Consider the following 21,790-nt stretch of genomic DNA (forward strand, 5'->3'; position numbering starts at 1 on the left):
TTGGGTTTGATTGGTTCTTCGGTTCAGTACTTTATCTATCTTATTTATCAGGGGTCAGACCGGGAGTTAGTTCGCATGAAAAATGTACACGAATGTTGCAATTCTTTATTTATTTCCTTCTCATATTTTAACACCTGCAATGACAACGTTGTTTTTTGCTTTTCTTTTTATGTTCATACGGGAGTGCCGTTTCAAGCGACTTTTTTTAGTTAAGAGGAAATATTTTTTTTTTTCTTATTTAAAAAGATTTACCAGTGGTTAAGAAATTAAGAATAAAATCTCTGCGTTTCTCCCGTTGATTTTGAACGCAAATCAAACAGAGAGCTGCACTAAGTTTTCTAACAGCATATATTTTAAATTTAAAAATTTATAAGCAATAAGTAATTAATTTATAACACACCACGCATCTAAAAATTCATCACATGCGATAAAACTATATAATTATAGCAGAGAAATAAGGTGAAAACAATATTTTTCCTATTTGCAAAAATTTATTGAAAACGGTAAGAAAACTAAAAATTGCCAAAACTTCTACTAATTTGTGGCAAAGGAAAGAGCTATGCCACAAACCTCAAAACTTTTATGGGAGTTTAGTTCTACCCACTGCACCTTTTTCACGCAACACATCATCCAAAATAGAAACATACAATTTTTACTAATTTTGGCTAAAAACATGAAAAAGCAGCATTTTTTCGAAACTTTAACCCAATTGCTTCAAATCAAGAAATTGTGCAAAAAAAATCAAATTTTTTACGTGCACTTCGCTTCACCAGTGGCACCTTTTCCGCACTACCCACCGTCGAAATAAAAAAAAAAAGTTGTTTTTCGGTCCACCCTGTTCCACGTGTTTTTATGCGTCTGGATAAATTAAAGATGTAAATACTTTCCTCATACGAATTTATTAATTATCTGTCAGAAAAAATTACAATGAACAAAATTCCCAAATCGAAATTCTTGCCTTAGATAAAATTTTAATGCCGAAATTCTGACACTAATATGTAAATCTTTCTCCTGCTAAGAAAAGAGTTTCGCTCCATTTCTCCTTAAAATTATTAGTGTAGAAAAACGAGTCAATCCATATGTATACTACGAAAAAAACTTCAAAAAAATATGAAAACTGCAAAGAAAAAACAAAAAAGCTTACAAAAAGGTGTGCAACAAGCTTTGATATTGTGTCCAAAAAAACCTCTCACGTTGGTTTAACGTTGAATTCAGGTGCTATGATCTATTTTCTATGCAGAAAACATTTTATGGTCAGAAAGGAGAGAAGAAAAAAAGCTTTATCAGAGATTAATGAAACTAAGAGAAAGTGTCCAGTGTGTGGATATAGGAAATAATCACCAGGGAAAAGAATTTCGCTTGTTAACAAGATGAGAGGCGACATTTTTCATTAAATTAATATAAGATATAAGAATGAATTAATTGGATTTCGCTCTGAAAATACGGCAAATCATTGATAAAAGCAAAGTTTGCGAAAGAAAGACACCTTTGTTCTGAATAAAGAGGTAGCAGGGAAAGGACATAATTATTAATCTAACAAGCAGTATAATAAAACATTTCGTGTTTTTATTTTATTTATTTGTGAATTTATTTATTGTTCATCCCAACGCACGAGAAATTCTGCTTGGTTTTTCTACTTACGCTTGGCATTTAGTTGCACTAAGAAAGAAAATTTACTTTACGTAAAAAAAAAAGGTTTAGTCATTATTTCTTTTGAATTTTCTTCTTTTTCTGATATATATATAGAAAAAAGTATTGTATTTGTGTAAAAATTTTAAAACTTCAAATTTCGACCGATTTGCACGGTTTGAGGTGTGGTAAGTCCATTTTGACCTTTTTTTTTTTTTTTTTTTGGAAATTTTTTCACATTTGTCCGTCTGTGTGTCTTTATGTGCAACGCCCCCTAAAGGGACGGGTCCCTAGTTTCCGACTACGCTGATAAGGCCTCTCGTCAGCCCTGTGTAGATGTATGACCGGTTTTTTGTAGCCGCTCTAGAGCAAAAACTACTGCATGAAATTGGACAAAATTTGTTAAGAAAAGGTATCCCCATATGAATTAATGCAAATTAGTTTTAACGCCAATTCCTCCAATGAGGTGGAGCAATTGTAAGTTTTCTCCGCTATGCGTGACTGCTGTACATCAGCAAGTAATGAGTGGATTCAGACAAAGGTTGGTAGATATTATGTAAATCTTATAGAGTACATGTCCTGATTACTGACACTGCCTTCTAGTCTTGGAGAGCCAGCGAGCTGATAAGGTTACGTCACTACAGTAGGCGATCTAAAAGTGCAGAGCGATGTATTTTCGGAAGAATTTAGTGTACTTTTTAAGAAAATTTCAATACAAGGAGCTATTTCAACCTCTTTTCTCCTCAAAATCAAGTAACAACAAGAATTTTTCAATCTAGTACGTTTTTTAAAGTGATGTTTTCCCCTTTTTAATTGAAGATTTCATAATATTAGAACAAATCTTCAGTGCAAAATAACTATTTCTAAATTAAATCTTCATCTTATTTTAAGAGCAACAATAATCTTGAAACTGTATCTGGTAAATAATTAGTTATATTATTCTGAGAAATACATTTTTTGGCTAAAATTGATCTGTTATTTTAAACTATTCGAGACAAACTTCAATTTTAACTCAATTATTAAATTGCACCCTACCTTTGGACTTAACTTCTAACAAAAGTGCAGGAGTCCTACACTCTTCAAAAAAAAAAAAAAAAGATTACATCTTAAATAGTCTGAATTTTGTCTAAAATATTAATATTCTCACAACCTGAAAAGAAGTCCTGAAGTTTAGCTCCCGTAAGCTCCCATGCAAATTAAGCCCTGTGCCCAACATGTGTAAATAATTTTCATAAAGCTTTAATGAGCAACATTACTTATGGACTAAACTAACGATAGTTAAAATAAAAGAAGCTTTAGAAAAAAAATCATAATTTTATTAATAATTATAAAATAATTATTAAAAATAAGACTTTTTATTTATTGAGATCAGTTTTACTATCGACATTTCCCCAAATATTCTCTTTGCTTTTAAAATCCCAATTAATATTTTATTGGTGTTTTTAATTTTATACAAAAAATAAAATAGATGAAATATTTAAGAATCTTTAAAATTAAGTAATATATAATGAGCAATTCTAAATGAGTTATTGTGAAGAGTATGAAAAATACGATCCGCGCGATTAAGTGTTTGTAGAATTAGAAGTGCGTAGTTTTTTTACCAACTATCATTTTTAAGATTATCGTTGCTCTAAAAATAAATGAAAATTGAATATTGAAATAGATATTTTCAAATTAACATTTTAAAAATCAATTCCAAAAAAAGGGGGGAATAATTCACTTACAGATCTACTATATCAGAAAATTCTTGTTGTTATTTTGCTCTGAGAAGAAAAAACGTTGAAAATGTTCTTTGTAATTTTCCTAAAATTAATGTTAAATTCGTCCGGAAATCGTAATAGCTCTTCATGATTTGATCGCCTTCTGCAGTGACGTCATGTTTCCAGCGCGTTGGCTTTCCTAGTCTAGAAGGAAGTGTTACTGATCCAATTCGTTACCAGAATCTCAAAGAGCAACCAAAAGTTTTTTCTCGTTACTTTTGACTGCTATATGAATGGAATCAAGCAAACATTGGTCCACAGGTAGGGTTTAAAGGATATAACAGCTGATTCGGTATTCACTCAATTGTTAAAAGGGGTGTGGTACAATCGAACGTCCTTTCTTGTTCATTGCGACTTCTATATCTCTAGATGTATTGCTGAGATTTAGATGAATTTAGAAATAAAAAAGAACCTACTTTAGAATTTTTATCTGATGCCATCTTCTACTCGATAACAAATAAATACTTGTAAGTAATTTAAGCAAGGCATTTTAAATGATTCGCTCTTTGATTCGGTTTTTACGGGTAAATTTCGATAATTGGGATATTGGCATGGTGGTATTTTTTTTTATGATCCTGTCGTTTTGTGGGAACCCAAGAGTGACAAATTGATATTTCCTACTCTTTGTTCACACATAGAAAGGAAAAACATTTCTCGCACAGGCATTGGTGGCAAAAAGTTAACGCCAATGATTTTTCAATTATTAAAGCCTTCCCACTTTTACAAATAGCAGAGTTTTATCGTTACGATTACATTTGTAATTATACGTTGTGTCCAAGAATTCTTAAGTCAGGTATAGAATAAAGCTTCGCGATGGGCACAACATACTAGTTGAGTTTGATCTTCATCTCATAAAACTTACATGGTTAATTCACTTCTACGTATGGACCTTTCGCAGTTTTGAGAAGTTTAAGAAAGTATTCAACTTTTTCCCAAGCACTAGTTCATTAAATATTTCGATCTGGAAAGCGAGGGTTTAACTATAATAGTCCATACGTGTATAGTAATGTTGATTCCTCAAACACTACTGTGCTGCAATGTCTACTGTCTTTAGCCCTTAAGCGATAGTTAAATTTCTAGGCTAAACTTATAAATTAGGCAAAAATTTACCATTAAATGCGTTGGTCAAAGCTCAATGCACATTTGAAACTGTAAATTAGATTTAATTGTCCAAGTCAGGTACATATTTTTGAAAACATATATATATACAGTGGAGTCTATATCTGAACACTCCCTAATGTGAACACCCCGATATTCTGAAGACATTCTGATGGCCCCGGTGAAACTCCATAGACATAGCATGGGAAACTCTCTACTCTGAACTCTGTACTCCGAACACCGTTTTATATGAACACCCCAATAAGCACCAAGACCGTCCGTGGATCAGACGACTATCGACCGTCGCACCCAGCCGTGCGGGGGGCCCGCTACGCGGACCCCCCGAACGGTGGAACCTAAGGCTTACAGCTAAGTGGTGGGGTGTGTGCGGAGAAAAGTATTATGAACGCAGTTTTTCCCCCGTTCAATTATTACCTCTCTATATACCGAACATGTTCACAATTAGTACTCGAGAATAGGGTTGTTTCCAAAATTTTAAAAGTATTTTTTCCTGAAAGAGCATGCTTAAAAACATAGGATCTGACCATTTTTTGATAAATTTGTTCAGGCTTAATATTTTTAAAAAATTACTTAAATAGGAGCGCTTTCATTCTTCTTCTTCTGCCGATGAAATCACAAATAATGAAATGCCATTTTGTGTTGCCATTCACATTGCAAAATATTTAATTCGCATCTTTACTCACGTGTATTGACAACGATAAGGTTGATAGCAAGAGTAGAGCGCAATTTTAATTCGCTGCTTGATTATCATAACGTGGAAACGTAGTAGAAAGATGCGGCAAAGTGCATCATTTGTGACGTCATCAAGACCACGCCTTGTTTGAAAAATCGGATATTTTAAAAATTAATTTAAAAAAAACTGTTGGGAAAATGAAAGTGTTTTCTGGGTTCATGTTTTTTTTTTTTTTTTTTTTTGCTCATTCTATCCATTTCAATGACTAAAAGTAGAACTTTTGACTGAAGGAAACCACCCCATTCCTATGAATCTAATTGGAAAGTCTGAAATGCGTTCACAACTTTATCAGAATAATTAAAGAGCCTTAAATGGAAGATGGAGAGAGGAAGAAGAAAAATATTATTTTCCTGGATATTACAGCATCACATAAAATCATTAAGCTGAGCAATATGAGCTCAGTGGCAGACTTGAAGTTTCTGCCACTGAACTACGTATTTCAAAAATCTGACCATTGTATCAAGCAGTATTCAAGATCTTTAAAATGCTATTACCTCCAAGAAATATGCTGCTGAAGATCATCCGGAAACTTTTTCGCTTTAACAATTGGATGATAACACGTACCTTGCATTAGAATACGCAATGCAAAAACAGATTAAAATTAATCTTTTTACTTCCTTTTCCAAAAAAGGAAGTATTGTATTCGCGAAAAAATTTTCACTCAAAATTCGGCCTTAATTTCTATTTTGCTCACCCCCGAATTAATGTTGAGTTTTCTTTTTCGACCCAACCACACGTGGATATATGCCTAGAAACGTAGAGACAACTGAAATATCCATTTTGACGACCCCCGAGTTAATTACAACGAATTTTCTCGTGACGTCCGTATGTACGTATGTATGTGCGTATGTGTGTATGTATCTCGCATGATTCAAAAACGGTATGTCCTAGAAAGTTGAAATTTGGAACGTGGACTCCTAGTGGGGTCTAGTTATGCACCTTCTCTTTTGGTTGCATTCGGATGTTCCTAAGGGGGTCTTTTGCCCCTTTTTGTTGGGAAATCATTGTTAATTTCGATGTAAACTCAAATGGTGTTATAATTTGTCGGACACTTGGCGATATATCGCCAGTCTTTCGGTCGCTAAGTTTTGTCGCCAACTTGGCGACAAATGTGGCGATTTTTTTTTTTTTTTTTTTCAAATTTGGTTTCACTTTGTCCACTGTTGGTGATATTTAGAGAGTAAACAATTGAATCACATTAAAATTGCCAAAAATGTGGAAATGACATTAAATTGGAGTAAAAGGAAGTCATGTGATGCACACATCAGCTCGTTTTTTTGAGGAATTCGATAGCTGTATTGTAATATTTAACTGTGGGATATTATGTAAAACTTTTTAACTTAAAAAAAGAAAGAAATATATGCAAGATTTTAGGTCAAACATCGAGTTGAATAAGAAATTGCACTGGCCTCCAATCCAAAATTCAGTAGCTCTGTCTCAATAACTGGTATAGCTCACTTGACAAAGTACTGGACATTAACGCAACAGAATGCATATGCATTTATCTGCAATCTCTCTGTATAATGAACAACTCTATAATCTGAACACTTTTGTTCGGTCCGATGAGTGTTCAGAATAGAGAGAGTCCGCTGCATTTGTCAAATTCGGAATTATTTTCTATGATGAACCACTTCGTAATATTTCAATCAGCAAAAAGAGAGTGTTTTTAAGATTAAAAAAAAAAACTATTTTGTAATTTTACTTTCAAAAAGGGAAAGAAAAAGATTAAAAATGAACTTTTTCTTTAATATTGCATTTATTTTGTTGAAGAAATGTTTGATGGAATAAGTATTATCATCACAATGAGTTATAAATATTTAAAAGATATTGACGTCGTGAATACATAAATTAGGAACTGAAAATGAAATTTTATGCTAGTCAAGAAACTTATCTGAAAAAAGAAACTAAGACATTTTTCATTGAGAAACTCGGCTCTGCGGTTGAAAAAACAATCTCGTTTTATTGGAAATGCATTATTTTGATCAAAGCCTAAAAAACTTGCCATGTGTGCTAGATACAATAATAAGGATTGAATATAATAGCTTCTTTTATTCTATGCTTTGACGCCAGTCTTTCGGTCGCAAAGTTTTGTCGCCAACTTGGCGACAAATTTGGCGATTTTTTTTTCTTTTTTCAAATTTGGTTTCACTTTGTCCACTGTTGGTGATATTTAGAGAGTAAACTATTGAGTCACATTAAAATTGCCAATAATGGAGAAATGACATTAAATTGGAGTAAAGGGAAGTCATGTGATGCACACATCAGCTCGTTTATGAATAATTTTGAGAACACTTCGGATAACGCTTTTCGGGACATGTATTTAGATCAGCATACATTTTAACGCAGTTTTTAACATTTAGTGACTCACGTTTCGGTACAGTTTTTAGGATATATTTTAGAACAATTACGGAGTTCTAAAATATCCTCCCGAAATACCTACCACACAAGTATAAAAGAAGATTTTAGAAAAAAATAAATACACTTCATTCGCCTACACTGTTATAACCAGGGGTTCCAGACGAGTGAATATATTCCCTATAAGGTGAAAGCATAGCGCCCTAAGGTGCAATGCTGGCCAGAAAATAGAGCAGAGGAGCCAAAACAACATGCAATCACAGAAAGACTAGCTGCGCATGAGGTTATGCTTTAGACATGCATTCAACCACTTCAATACGGCGGACAAATGATGGTTGCATCTATGTGTCTTTCACATTGAACGAAGTACACTATTGGAGTAAAACACAACTTTTTTGGGATTAATTATCCGAAATAACAAATAAGTACAGCTTTTGATCACTTTGTAGCTTTTAGGGCTTTCCAACATAGTTAAAAGTATTTAAAAGTGCATTTACTGCTTTTCAGTTACCGTTACTGACGTTTAGTTTCAGTTTACTGTTACTGTCGTGAAATTTCCATCATTCAAAACGCTGCCAAAAATATCTATCATTATTTTCTTGAGTACTCGATAAGCAGCATTTAATCACCAAAATAACAGCAGTAAAATTATCAATAATCAACAAGTGAGGACCAGAATAAAAATGATTCTTGTGCTTCCTAGGATATAACAGAATAGCATGCGAAAACATAAACAGCAAAAAAAAAATCTTTCTCCGTCTGGCTTTTTTTACTTCCTTTTACAAAAAAGAAAGTACTGTATTCGCGAAAAAAATTTCACTCAAAAATCGGCCTTAATTTCCATTTTTCTCATCTCCGAATGAATGTTGAGTTTTTTTTTTTTTTTTTTTTTTTTTCGACCCGACCAAACGTGGATATATACCTAGGAACCTACAGACACCCGAAATATCCATTCTGACGACCCCCGAGTTAATTACAACGAATTTTCTCGTGACGTCCGTATGTACGTATGTATGTTCGTATGTATCTCGAATAATTCAAAAACAGTATGTCCTAGAAAGTTGAGATTTTGTACGTAGACTCCTAGTGGGGTCTAGTTGCGCACCTCCTCTTTTGGTTGTATTCGGGTGTTTCTAAAGGGGTCTTTTGCCCCTTTTTTTGGGGGGGGGAGTCATTGTTAATTTCGATGTAAACTCAAGTGGTGTTATAATTTGTCGCACACTTGGTGATATATCGTCACTCTTTTGGTCGCCAAGTTTTGTCGTCAACTTAGCGACAAATTTGGCGATTTTTTTTTTTAAATCTGGTTTCAATTTGGCCACTGGTGGTGATATTTAGAGAGTAAACTATTGAATCACATTAAAATTGCCAATAATGGAGAAATGACATTAAATTGGAGTAAAAGGAAGTCATGTGATGCACACATCAGCTCGTTTTTTTTTTTTTTTTTTTTTTTTTCTTCTTTTTCATTCAAGTGTTTGAATCATTTCCTGTTAGTGGTTAATGTCTCGCTAGCGTTAGAAATTTCTTTTGGTTTTCAAACTATGATTTTGTTTTTCGTAACTATAAATAATCCATAAGTACCTTTATACTTCATTTTCGGTACGGGTCATGTTTTAGTAAATGTATATTTTCTCACATTATTTTAATAATTACTCATCTTTAAATTATAACATATTTGTGACAGCTCTTTGATAGCAAGTGAAGGGGTAGATATTTATTGTTTTATTAATTTTTAACGTCACTTTGTAAAAAAAAACTCATCAGTACGCTGAATTTTTTCACAAGTTTTTAACGGCCCCGAGTTACTATTATTATTTATTTTATGAATTTTTAAGAAGATTTCACTGATCCGAAAAGTTTTTCATTTGTTTTTACCGACCCGTGGGTCAAAAGAGGTTGAGAAACACTGAGTTAGAGCACGATCAGATAAATTAAAGCAATGAGTACGTCTTAACTATGTTGAAAACTCTGAAACATGATCAAATGCTGTAATTACAAGTTTTAATCATTTCCAGTACTGAGCTCAATGTGAAAATGTCCAAAACGTAGAATATCATGAATCAAAAGAAAACTATTTAAAAAACACACACACATATACACACACACAACTGTATTCAAAAACGCACACAATACGGGGGAGGGGGGAGGAGGATCTACAGTAAGGGTGCCGTTTCTCTCTCCGAAGGTTCCTTTTTTTTTTCACCCCGGCTGCCTATTTTTTTAAAAGGTGCGTGTTTTTTATCCTATTTAGAGGCGCCAATTCGGCTTCGTATTGGGTGCCGCTGGTGAACAAGCGTTTCTCCCCTGAAAGGTGCCGAATGCATCCTGTAGTTTTAACAGTGTATGGTGAAACTGCAGGCTTGATGATGGGTTTAGGCTTTGTCTGTGTCTGATTATTAATCATTATGAATCAGATTAAATCTTTCAGATGTAGATTCATTCAAAATGAATGAATCTATGAAAATTTCAAACTTAAAACGCAACAGGTACCTTAAAAACAAGTGAATAGCTTATAGCAAAATTACAACAGTATGTATGAAAAAAAATGGAACAGGAAAATTGTACAGAATCATTCTTCTACGAAAACTGCATTTAAATTTAAAATATAAATTTCCTCAAATGGGGTCGTTTCCAAAATTTTAAAAGTATTTTTCCTGAAAGAGCATGCTTAAAAACATAGGATCTGACCATTTTTTAAATAATTTTACCAAGTTTAATATTTTTAAAAAGATAATTTAATCGGCGTGCTTTTATTGTTTACGCTTCTGCCGATGACTTCACAAATGATGAAATCCCATTCTTTGTTGCCATTCACAGAGCTAAATATTTAATTCCCAACTTTACTCACTAACACTGGCAACGATATGGCTGAGAGCAAGCGTAGAGCGCAATATTTAATTCGCTTCTTGAGTATCATAGAGTGGGAACGCGGTAGACAGTTGCTCCAAAGTACATCATTTGTGACGTCATAAAGACCAGGAGCGTTCCCATATAGTATACTCCATATACGCTTATACTCTCAAACATTTTTTATATCAAACATTTAAGCGTATACCCTCAAGTTTCAAAAGTTTTCATACTATCGCATATTATGTATCTGATCACATACACATAATGTGCATAACCGATTACTGGGAGTATACCCTCAGAAAAATTGATGGGAGCATCACTGATAAAGACCACGCCTTATTTTCAAAATCGGACATTTAAAATAATTTTTTTTTTTTTTTTTTTGCTTATTCTATCAATTTCAGTGACTAGAAGTAGTACTTTTGACTGAAAGAAACAGCCCCATTATGATTTTAGATCCAATCATTTATGTAAAAAGTAAAAAAATATTTTTAAAGCAAATTACTTATGATTAATTTGAACAAAAAAAAATAGTTTCTCAAGCACAAACATTTTTTTTTTGACTCACTATCAATAAGTCTTATTTCGTGTTCAAGCTGGATGCTGGTAGCAACACTGAAAAGGTTTGGCCAATTGCGATGGGCAACAAAGGAATAATATCTGGACAGTGAAGATTTGACTGTCTCTTGCATTATATTACGCCCATTTCCTTATCCTCTAATGCTTTATTGGATGTTTGTTTTTTGTTTTTGTTTTTTCAATTTTTGATGCATCAAACATTATATTATAAACTAGTGGCACCCGCACGGCTTTTCCCGCAGTAGGAAATTAAAAGTTCTTTCGGTTCGCCTGTATATTTACAAATAATGTATGATGAATTTCTCGCCAATTGGCTTGCCCTTGTTACGGTTCCACGTTATGATGACTTTGTAATTTACTCGTCCATCTTATGATAACTTTGCTCGGGAAAATGTTCCTAAAATTGGAACTTAAAAAAATCGAATTTTCAAAAAAAATCACTTCGAGCTGCTCACCCCTATGCTACAAACTAATTCTGTCCCAAATTTCACGAAAATCGGCCGAACGGTCTAGGCGCTATGAGCGTCACAGAGATCCTGACAGACAGAGAGAGAGATCCGGACAGATAGACTTTCAGCTTTATTATTAGTAAAGATAATTTATCGATATAACCTTGTAATGTTTTGTGTAACATGTACTATATATTAACCTGTATTCAATATTTATAATATAGTGTCATAATATAGCTGATTATGAGGCTTTCTCAGTGTCTCATAGTACCCCATTCCTAAGCGCTCCATGCTTCCACGTGGGGCACCTCAGTTTCCTAATTGCAGTTCGTCCCCCCCCCCTCCCAGTCATATTAGTGAGAGACCCAAACTAGGGGAAAAAAGTATGACAGCAGTATTCAGCCCTTAGTGGTGAATTAATTCCCGAATAGAACTTTTTAAGTAGCATAAGGCTTTTTTCGAACCATAAAGTAAGATTTTCAGCACGTGAAAATTAGTTCATTAGATCAATAGTGATTCAGGATAACGTATTTATGTGATGACTTTGAATACTCTAAAAGCACTTATTTTCGCGATTTTCCAGAGCTCGTCGTAATCACGAAAATTTAAACCTAACGAAATAATTTTTTAAAGAATAACTAGTCGACCCGTGCGGAACTCCGCACTGTTCTTCAAATCGTTCCATAAGGCATTTCGCTCTTGAGGAATTTCAAAGGAAGAACATTATGACGAAGAACCGAAAAAAAAGTAAGCGCCGAAGAGAAGGCATGTAATTTAAAGACATCAGTAACAAAACCTCGTTAAATACAACGTTGTGATAATTTGATCATAGCTCCCCTTTTAATCGTACATATTTTCAATGCAAACATAAATGTCATTACAAGTGTGGCTGAATGGTGACTCGTGAAAAAACAGGTTGTGGCAAATACAGTCCTGCACATGTCAGCATCTGACGGGAAAAAAAGAAACATTAAAGAGATATTTATTGGCACGGATTCGAACTGGCGCCATTCTGATTAACAGTACGACGCTCCAACAATCCTAGCAACTGTGCCTTCCTTTTCGAAAGCTATTCATTGAAGGGATGCGTAGTAAAAAACAGCAAAAAAGCTTTTTGCCAAAAAAAAAAATAATAATAATAATAAGATCATGCATCTGTGTTTTGTCATTAACCAGCATGATACGATTTAAAATTATTCGCAAAGCATGGAATTTGATTAAAGAATGACGAAGATCTCACGTAGCGATTGAAACAAACATTCTAGAGAAGTAATAAATTTGATTGAAAATAAGTGTTTTTATCTTTGAATATTGAACTATTTCACATAGAAGGTTGCTTTAACCGTTACGGCTTAAATGCCCTCACATGTTTCTCTTTTAATCGAACACTTAAAATTCAAAACCAAAACCAGTTGAACTGAGTCCGTTCTTAAGTGTAATTTTTCGAACGTAGACAAAATGTATTTTTTTTTTTCAGCAGAAAGCAGAGGAGAAGAAAATAATTTCTTGCTAATGAAGTTGATAATACTTTTAATGCTTTATATCGTATTCGCGCGAATAAAAACTTAAAGGTTACTGAGTGAAACTCGTAGTTTTAATTCTGCGTAGTATTTTTTCATTTGTACAAAAGGTCGAACACTGCTATTAAAAACATCTACATTTTAGCATACAATAAAAATGTTTTTCTGCACAAAAAGGATTTCTTTAGGTAAATCTAATACTTTTTTATGCTTACATTATGTTGAGTGGTCTGGATGTAGTCAAAGAACACAGTTCGATTAACAATCAACTTATCCGAATGATAACTGTAGCCTGCATAAAGGAGTCGAAACACCAAGTAGCATTCCCACTGCATTTATTTTATTAGGTGTGTATGTTATGAGCACATGTAATGCGTAATACTAATATAAATTTGATATTATGTCGGACAGCCCAAGCTTGCCCGAAGTTCAAATAGTTTATAGCCGAACGCTCTACCGAAAAAAACTTATCAATTAAACCGAACAACTAAGTCCAGTGCTGTTAAGCTTTATTAAAATATGAACACACACACAGGCTATTTTTTTTTTTTTTTTTTTTTTGCCGAAATCGACGTAAAAAATGGAAAACTGCATTAGAACTTTGCTTTAAAAAATTCATAAGAACTACAGGCAGCATCAAGGTTTTGAAACAGCAAGAGGCGATTTCGAAAACTTGAATTTTCGACCGTAAGTCTTTTTTTCGTCATTGGCCAGCCTGATAAGTTTTAAAATGAGAGGGGATTAATATATGAGATAAGATATTGAAGAAAAATGTTTTTATTTTTGAAAATTTTTACAATTTGTTATCGCAGGCTGCTAAACCGTTAAAACTTAGATGGCAACACGTGTTCATCATTTAACAGCACGGTTAAAATACAAAATAAATTGAACTATGCTTTCGAATGTAGTAAAAATGATAAGCTATTTGTTTTTTAGCAAAAAGAAGAAAAAATATATATTTTACCCTTCAAATTGAGGTAGTATTTTACTTATTTGTACAAAGAGTCAAAAACTCATTAGAAGAATATATATTTCAATATACGATTTATTATTTTTTCACACAAAATCACTGAATGTTTTCATATCAGCAAGGAGCATTTCCTTCTCATTTATTCTATTCCCTCATAGTTGTTATTCATTTAATTCAGTGTTCATGTAATGCGCGATATTTCTCTAATTTTTTTGTTGCAGATTGCTTGGACGTGGGTCCGAACACGTAATCTTCTGGTTACGAAGAGAACGCTCTGCCAATCAAGCTACTCAGCTCTGTCGGTCATCGCGCAAATTAAAGTTATGAGTTTGACCGAAAACCTTATTCTGGTTCTTTAAAACAGGTTTTTCGGTTAAAAGAAACAATTTTCAGACCTTGGGTCTATTTTTCGTCAGTAGCCAGCACCAGAAGCTATAAAATAAGCCGTAAATCAAAGAAATCGATCAAGAATTGAGGGAAATTTGGCGTAGAAACCAAAAACAGGCTACAGAAATAATATATAAGGATTCTGTTCATATAAAAATCGCAAAATTTTCAGCTCACAAATTCGTAGATTTTTTCAATTTTGCGAAAATTTAGGCTCGTAAAAATAAGTGCTTTCACATAATTTCATCCTAATTAATGCCAATGTTTATGTACACAAACGATTGTTTATGCTTTTCTTTAAAGTTCATTGTAATCACTTTCAATGGGCACATAATTATAACATCTGTTTTATTTTACTTGCATATTACACTTCTGATGTATTTTTTCTGAAAGGAAGTTTTTGTTTTGTACAGTCAACTCCCGCTACAACGCGATCCGACTTACGCGAAATGGCTATATTTTTTCACCGGTAAAGAATTTGAGACCTAACGCGAATTCCTCGCCCGCAACATGAAAAATTTCCTGAAGGGAATCGCGGTGTGTAAGTATCAGTTTTGTTATTGGCTACCAAGTTTTTTTTTTTTTTTTTTTTTTTTTTCACGAATGGACCTTCATCCCTTTGGCATCACTGAGAGCGGAAGTTCCCAGACCGTACTAGTCTGAACATTGCTTACATTTATTTCATTCATTCTAAATGGGGAAGTTGATGAACTATAATATGATACCTAAGAGCGCTGTTTCATGATAGAATGAACAAAAGAAAGTTTCTGACAATTAAAGAAAAGCTAAAGATTATGTGCTTGAATAACTATAAAATGCGTCGAAGGTAGCACGACAATTAGGTATGAGTGAATTTTCCATATCTAAAGTTAAAAATCAAGAAAAGGAAACCCGTAAAAGTTCACCGAGTAGTTTCTAAGCACAATGCAAAAATTATGAAAATGGAAGTTGTTCTTGTATTGTGAATTTAAGAAACCATGAAGAGGGGTGTTGCCTTGCCATAGATGGAAACGTTATAAAAGAACTAGTGAAGCAACTGCATTGTGTGTTTAAAATTACATAAGATTAGCGATTTGATCACGCAGCATAAATCATCCCCATCTGCGCTTTTTAAATTTACAAATATCATTACTAGATCTATTGTACAGTACAAGTATAGTGCATTTGTTTTTCTTACTACATAATGTACGTACCGTAGTGGTTTATTTTATGTCTTTCCTTCCCATTGATCACTGATTTTGTGCGTCGTAGCAGTTTTTCATATAAAATAAAACGGTTTTTTAAATACAAATAAAAATTCGTTTTTTTATGTAAGAAACAGTTATGTATAGTTAAAATATGGTTTTTAACAGTTTGAGGTGCTGTTTACAAGCGTCTTTAATTATATGGGTATGCTTATAAAAGTTTTTGCACATACCCTTTTCCACAACGCGAAATTTCGACTTTCGCGAGGGGTCTTAGAACGCATCCCTCGCGTAAGTTGGGAGTCCACTGTATTAAAATATAGTTAATAATATGGCAATTACACAAAGTTAAAATGCAAACCTTTTTCACTAAAAAAGTTTCAGATTTATTTGAATCACTTGGGGGCTTACTCCCTGCTAGAATATGCATTTCCAAATCCGTATGTATAAGCCGAGCAAGGAAAAAGTTGCGTAGCGAAGCTCAAAAAATAAGTCTACACCAAGTTTAGAGCCGAAGTAAATAAACGCTCTCTCTCATTCAACCTTAATTGCTGTCTTCCCCTCCCCCTAAACACATGTTTTTTATTACCCTGAAGAGTGTCTGAAGACGATCTCCATGCCCCATCCCAGAGCGGGGGATAAAGAATTGTCATTCTTCTCTCATTGTCACCGACGGGAGGCGTGATTAACACGGAAATTCGTCAATTTTTATAAAATTTCCCAGGTTTTCCCTCCTAATTACTCTTATATCCTAATTTAAATATGATTACAAAAAAGGTATCCCTGAAAAGCCCAAACTTTCAAGAATGACGCGTAGTTTTTCAATTTGAGCAAATGTTTGATCTTGAGTATTTATGAAGTGTTTAAACAGAGAGCACCTCTTACTCTTTGTCAACTCATAAATTTAACCACAATTTAACAGTAAATTTTTACGGAAAATTAAAAAATAACGCCTCATTTGTACTACTGTGAAGAATCTTATGCAGAAAAAAATTATCTCAAAATATTTAAATGCGAATTAGCAATCGGGAGGAAACTTCCCCATAGACTTAACATTGACTTCAAAACTTCTGAGCCTCTCTCCAGCGGCACCTTCCTTAACAAGTTTGGTCAAATTATGGTAGTGCAGCTTTTCATGCTTCGTGTTAAAGATGAAATTCCAATAATTTTTGACGGAGTTATCTGCTACATTCTTAGGAATATCTTCGTCATTGATGTACATTTTGGTGTATCCAAAAAAAAAAAATGTTTTTTCAAAACGTACATCCTCTTATATTTTTCCTTTTATGTCAAAATAACTGTAAAAATTTTGATATAATTTTAACAACGCCAACCCTTGCCGACTTGCGTCTGAAATTGTGAACCAGCACTTACGTACTAGGCTGAATCGAGAATTTTTTTTGCTTTGGAAATTCGAATTTTCATGTAGATAAAACGTTACCCCTACAACCCCATTTGTACCACAAAAACATTTATCCAAATTGAAAAATATTAAGGTATACAGCAGGAGACTTTTTTCAAAAAATTGATTTTTCTATTATTTTTTTTAAATTATACATGAATCAATATCAAAAGACTCAATATCAAAAATTATTAGCCAACACGTTTGTAAATCAACATTTGCAAATGAATAACAACAAAAAATAACATACTTAAAATGAAAAATTTAACTAAAACATTTAAAAACCCATATTTTTGACTAATATGAGAGGGTCTTAAATATTGCATGAGAAATATCCTACTTAAATGCTAATTACCTAATGTCCGTTCTCGAAAGCGAAGACTACCACTCAAGACAGATTCCATTTCAAAAAGGGGCGACTGGTTGAGGATGGGCACTTACCGCTCGCCCTTGCTGTCTTTGAACACGTTATTTTGAACCTTTTACTTCCGGGTTTCCCTCCCTATTTCGAAAAAATCACAGCAGACCTGACGCATGTGCAAATTGGCGCTAAGTCTCGGCTTAGGAAAACGAACAGTACTTTATTGTTAATATTTTTCAGCTTTATAATTTCTAAAAATTTACGTTATGTTTTTTAAAAAATGTACAGAAAAATATTAGTTTTTTGAAGAAAATTAAAAATTTTAGGCCAAGTGCAGGATACTTTAATATTTTTTAACTTGAATAAATGGTTTTGTGGTAAATTTGGGGCTATCGGGGCAACATTTTCTCAACATGAAATTTCAAATCTTTTGTTGAATCTAATTCAAGTAAATCTTCACCAGTTTTCCGTTTAAGAACTTCTTTTTTGATGGAGCAGGGCATAACTTTCAGTGAAAAGCAACATAACTCGTTATGCATAAGGTGTAGAATTCCTCTGGGGTACCAAAAATATAGGATTTGTTTTGGAAATATAAGATAGTTTTGACCTTTTTTGAAAAATATAGGATTTATAGGAAATGTAGGACGACTTTGATCCCTGCTACAGCCTTGAAATTTTGTACAAAATTACTTCGAGTCCCGGGAATGGTCACCTGGAGTTTTTTTTAAATTTCGAATTAGCTTTTTTATAAGTTTTCTGTTAAGCTAAAATTTCACGTAAATTGCCTATTGAAGGAATGAAAGATTTCCCTGTACCCCTTAACATTAAATGTCGTTCGAAAGAGAATTTTTTTCTGCATCAAAATGAAGCTTTTTCCAACTTTCTCAATTAATTAGAACAGCACATATCAGTTTATTTATTTTGACGGAAAATCCTAGGCTCAACTCAGTTCAAGCTCTTAGCTAAAGAGCAAAATATATTCTGAGAGACCACATATTTTGAAAGCGACCTCTGAGGCTTACAAAACAGCCGTTTTGCAATGCTCAGGAGCCCCTTAGCACCTAAAGCTCTGCGAATTATAACAAGTTAGTTTTAAACCCGGGAAAGGGGTGCTTTTTGTTCCAAGCGGAACTCATAACACGTTTATAACCTGAATTTTTCTAATTGACGATTCAAATCATTCCAAATCGAATAAGATTGCAAAGCAGTCTTTGGGGTTTGGTAAGTGCCAGCGAGCGGGGATGGAGCCCTGTAGTTTATTAAATAAAACATTAATTTTGGCCAATTTGAAAAAACCCGAAATATTGCTCTGGTAACCCTTACCCCGCAACAATGAATGAAAAATTCCAAGATAACTAAACTTAAGCTTATGCGTTGGCCTGTCTTATATATGGTGTTCCTTTCAGGACATTGTGTTAAACATGATTGCATCACTCAATTCAATTCAATAAAAATGTTTTTATAGATTAAAATTGAAAGCTTCCACAAGTATTTGCATTTCTTTCTCACTCAAGCTAAGTAACACATTATCGATGCTAATTGCTGAAAGAGGAGGTAGGTTGTGGCACAAAACAGCAAAACACTCCATGCACTTATCATGCCATACCTTCCTCGTTTCCGCCTTCCTCATTCTGAAATAAATTAGTTCCGCATAGTTTGGAAACTTCTGCAACTCATCCTGAAGTAAAACGCTTCGGACGTTTTCGTTTCCATAGTAGAGGGCCAATTTGGCGACGGATGCCGACGCAAGATCATAGTAGGATATGGTGGTGTCATACAGCTTTGTGTTCTTCATCTGATGGATCTCGGCTTCAAATTCAGCCAGCTGTTGGACGCAGTACTGCATATCATGGGCTGCGGGAAGCGAATCATCCCCATGGATCGCAATGTGCTTCAATGCGCAAGATGAAAGAAGCATCTTCGCAATATCGTTTCTTCCCAGTTCAAACGCTATAAACAGTGGATATTTTTCGTCAAACTCGTGCTTTCTATGTGGATGCACGTTAGAGAACAACAATTTCCTCACTACATCCACTGATTGTACGCATACAGCAACCCACAAGAGACTGTTCTCATCACAACCTTGAAAGTTATTTGCGATCATTAAATCGAGTAGTAAATTCGCCGTTTCCTCCTTCTTTTTGTAAAGAGCTAAGTGGAGAGGCATTTCATTGTATTTATTTTGAACATAGATATCAGCCCCTGCAGCGAGCAGCTTCTTCACTATGCTTACCATTCCTGCTTCTGCTGCAGTATGCAAGGGAGTGTCGCCATCATCATTTTTCGGTTCATTTTTGCTCTCTAAATCAACAAGTAAATTTGCTGCATCCTCCCATTCGTACACAAGAGCGAAGTGGAGAGGCGCGTAACCGATACAACTTTGGGCATGAATATCAGCCCCTGCAGCGATCAGCTTTTTCATTACTCCTACCATTCCTGCTTCTGCAGCAAAATGCAAAGGAGTATGATCCCCTGAATTTCTCAGGTCGTTCAAGCTATGTAAGTCAACAAGTAAATTTGCTATCTCCTCCTTGTCACTTCTAAGAGCGATATGGAGAGGCGAGTTACCCTCTCTATCTTGGGAACGGAAATCAGCCCCCGCTGCCAGCAGCTTTCTCATTATTCTCACATATCCTGCTCTTGCAGCCAAATGCAAAGGGGTCAGACCCCAAATATCCTTAAGTTTATTTTCGCTGTCGAAATTGACGAGGATTTCTGCCATATCCTCCATCTCTTCACGAAGAGCGATATGGAGGGGAGTGCGGTCGTCAATTCCTTGAATACGGGTGTTAGCCCCCAAAGCGAGCAACTTCCTCACTGTTCCTGTACATCGTCTTTCTACGGCCACATGCAAGGGAGTTCTATTCCATTTGTCTTGCATGTCAATAACTCTGTCAGACTCTAAAAAGACTTCTGCGACATCCTCGGCACCATTCTGAAGAGCGAAGTGCAGTGGTGTCCATCCAAGATTTGTAGGGAGGAGGACATTGGCACCAGCACTAAGAAGTTCCTTGACCATATTCTTTAACCCTAGCGTCGCAGCCAAGTGCAGAGGAGCCACCTGGTGAAGGTAACCCCGTCCAGTAAAACGTTGATTGTCTGCTACCCTCTTGGGTCCGTGGGGGGGTCGGCGAAATACGGGGCGTGTTAACATCGCGTCAACTAGATCCGGCTCTTTGCGCAAAATTGCGCGGACATCAAGCTGATTGTCATCTTTTACTGCACGCAACAGTTTCATTACAGTAAATGGGTCTTTGAGCATCGTATGATCTGTTCTGAAAGAGAGAAAACATTTAAGTTACCACAAATGTAGCGAAATCAAATCTTTTATAAAAGATATGCATTATGTGAAATTTTCTAATTTCATTGAGTGTATATTTTTGTATTTGCAATTGTTAACAAGAATTTCGTCCAGAACTAAACGAGCCTACTTTCCGTATAGCAATCGACTTTCTTGTATTTGATCAAAATTCTCAAAATTAGCAAAAATCGAAAATTATTTATACCACATTTTATCCAATATTTTAAGCCGATTTCTAAAAATAAAATATGCCTTGCTCATCTAAATAATAAGATGCGTTAAAAACAAATAAACGAACAAATAAAGTAGCAGCACCTTTCAAACAAAGCTGCAAATACATTTTCTCTTAATAGTAAATAAAAGTAAGGTTTCAAAGAAATTATGGAAGCAAGTCTGTGACGGGTCTGCATCCAGGAGATCCCATAGCACCTACAGCCTTGAAATTTTGTACAAAATTACTTCGAGCCCCGGGGATGTGCACCTGGGGTTGTATTTTATAGAATTCGATTTTTTTTTTTTTCTTTTTTGTAATTAATTTTTTAAGCTCAAATTTCGCGTAACTTGCCTATTATTGCCTATTAGAGGGATGAAAAATTACTTGCACATATTAATATTATATATCGTTAAAAAGGGCAGAATTTTCCACGTTTTACGCAATTTGTTTCAATCCTTTAACTTAAATACGGCGGCAGTTATTTGCGTTTTTAGCTCAAACTTTTTTATGCTTCGCACTACTTTCTTCACTTACACTTTAAAACTTAAGCACTACTTTCTTTATTAAATCTATCAGTAAAAAGCGAAGGAATTGTCCCACCTTTTTTTTTTTTTTTTTGACACCACTGGAAAGAGCGACTTTTTTTACTCCAGATCTAACTCGACCTACGGTCGAAAAACTAAGCTTCTATCTCCAAAAGGAAAAAGTTACAAACCGTTAAAAATCAAGTTTGAATAATCTCATCTCCATTAAAGTTATTGAAGTTTTATTTGGCGTTCCTATAGTTACGGCTTTTCGATTCGCATGTTTCTTCTTTCTAATTCACAAACTTCAATTGTAACGGCTTCAATTTTAATGGAAAATCTTTGGCTCAACTCAATTCTAGCCCCGAGCTAAAGGGCAAAATATATAACTAGAGACCACGAATATGAAAGCGACTTTTCAGATGTATAAAACTGCAGTTTTGCAATGCT

At 34.4% G+C, this 21,790-nt stretch overlaps 1 protein-coding gene across 1 annotated transcript; it reads right to left on the minus strand.

The window, feature by feature from the left end:
• Positions 1-18,760: 18,760 nt before the first annotated feature.
• Positions 18,761-20,320, minus strand: LOC129226870 (ankyrin-1-like). The gene has a single exon (XM_054861500.1). The coding sequence runs from the start codon at positions 20,318-20,320 to the stop codon at positions 18,761-18,763; it is 1,560 nt and encodes a 519-aa protein (XP_054717475.1).
• Positions 20,321-21,790: the final 1,470 nt, after the last annotated feature.

This window comes from Uloborus diversus, chromosome 7, assembly GCF_026930045.1.
Source record: "Uloborus diversus isolate 005 chromosome 7, Udiv.v.3.1, whole genome shotgun sequence".
NCBI classification, from domain to species: Eukaryota; Metazoa; Arthropoda; class Arachnida; order Araneae; family Uloboridae; genus Uloborus; species Uloborus diversus.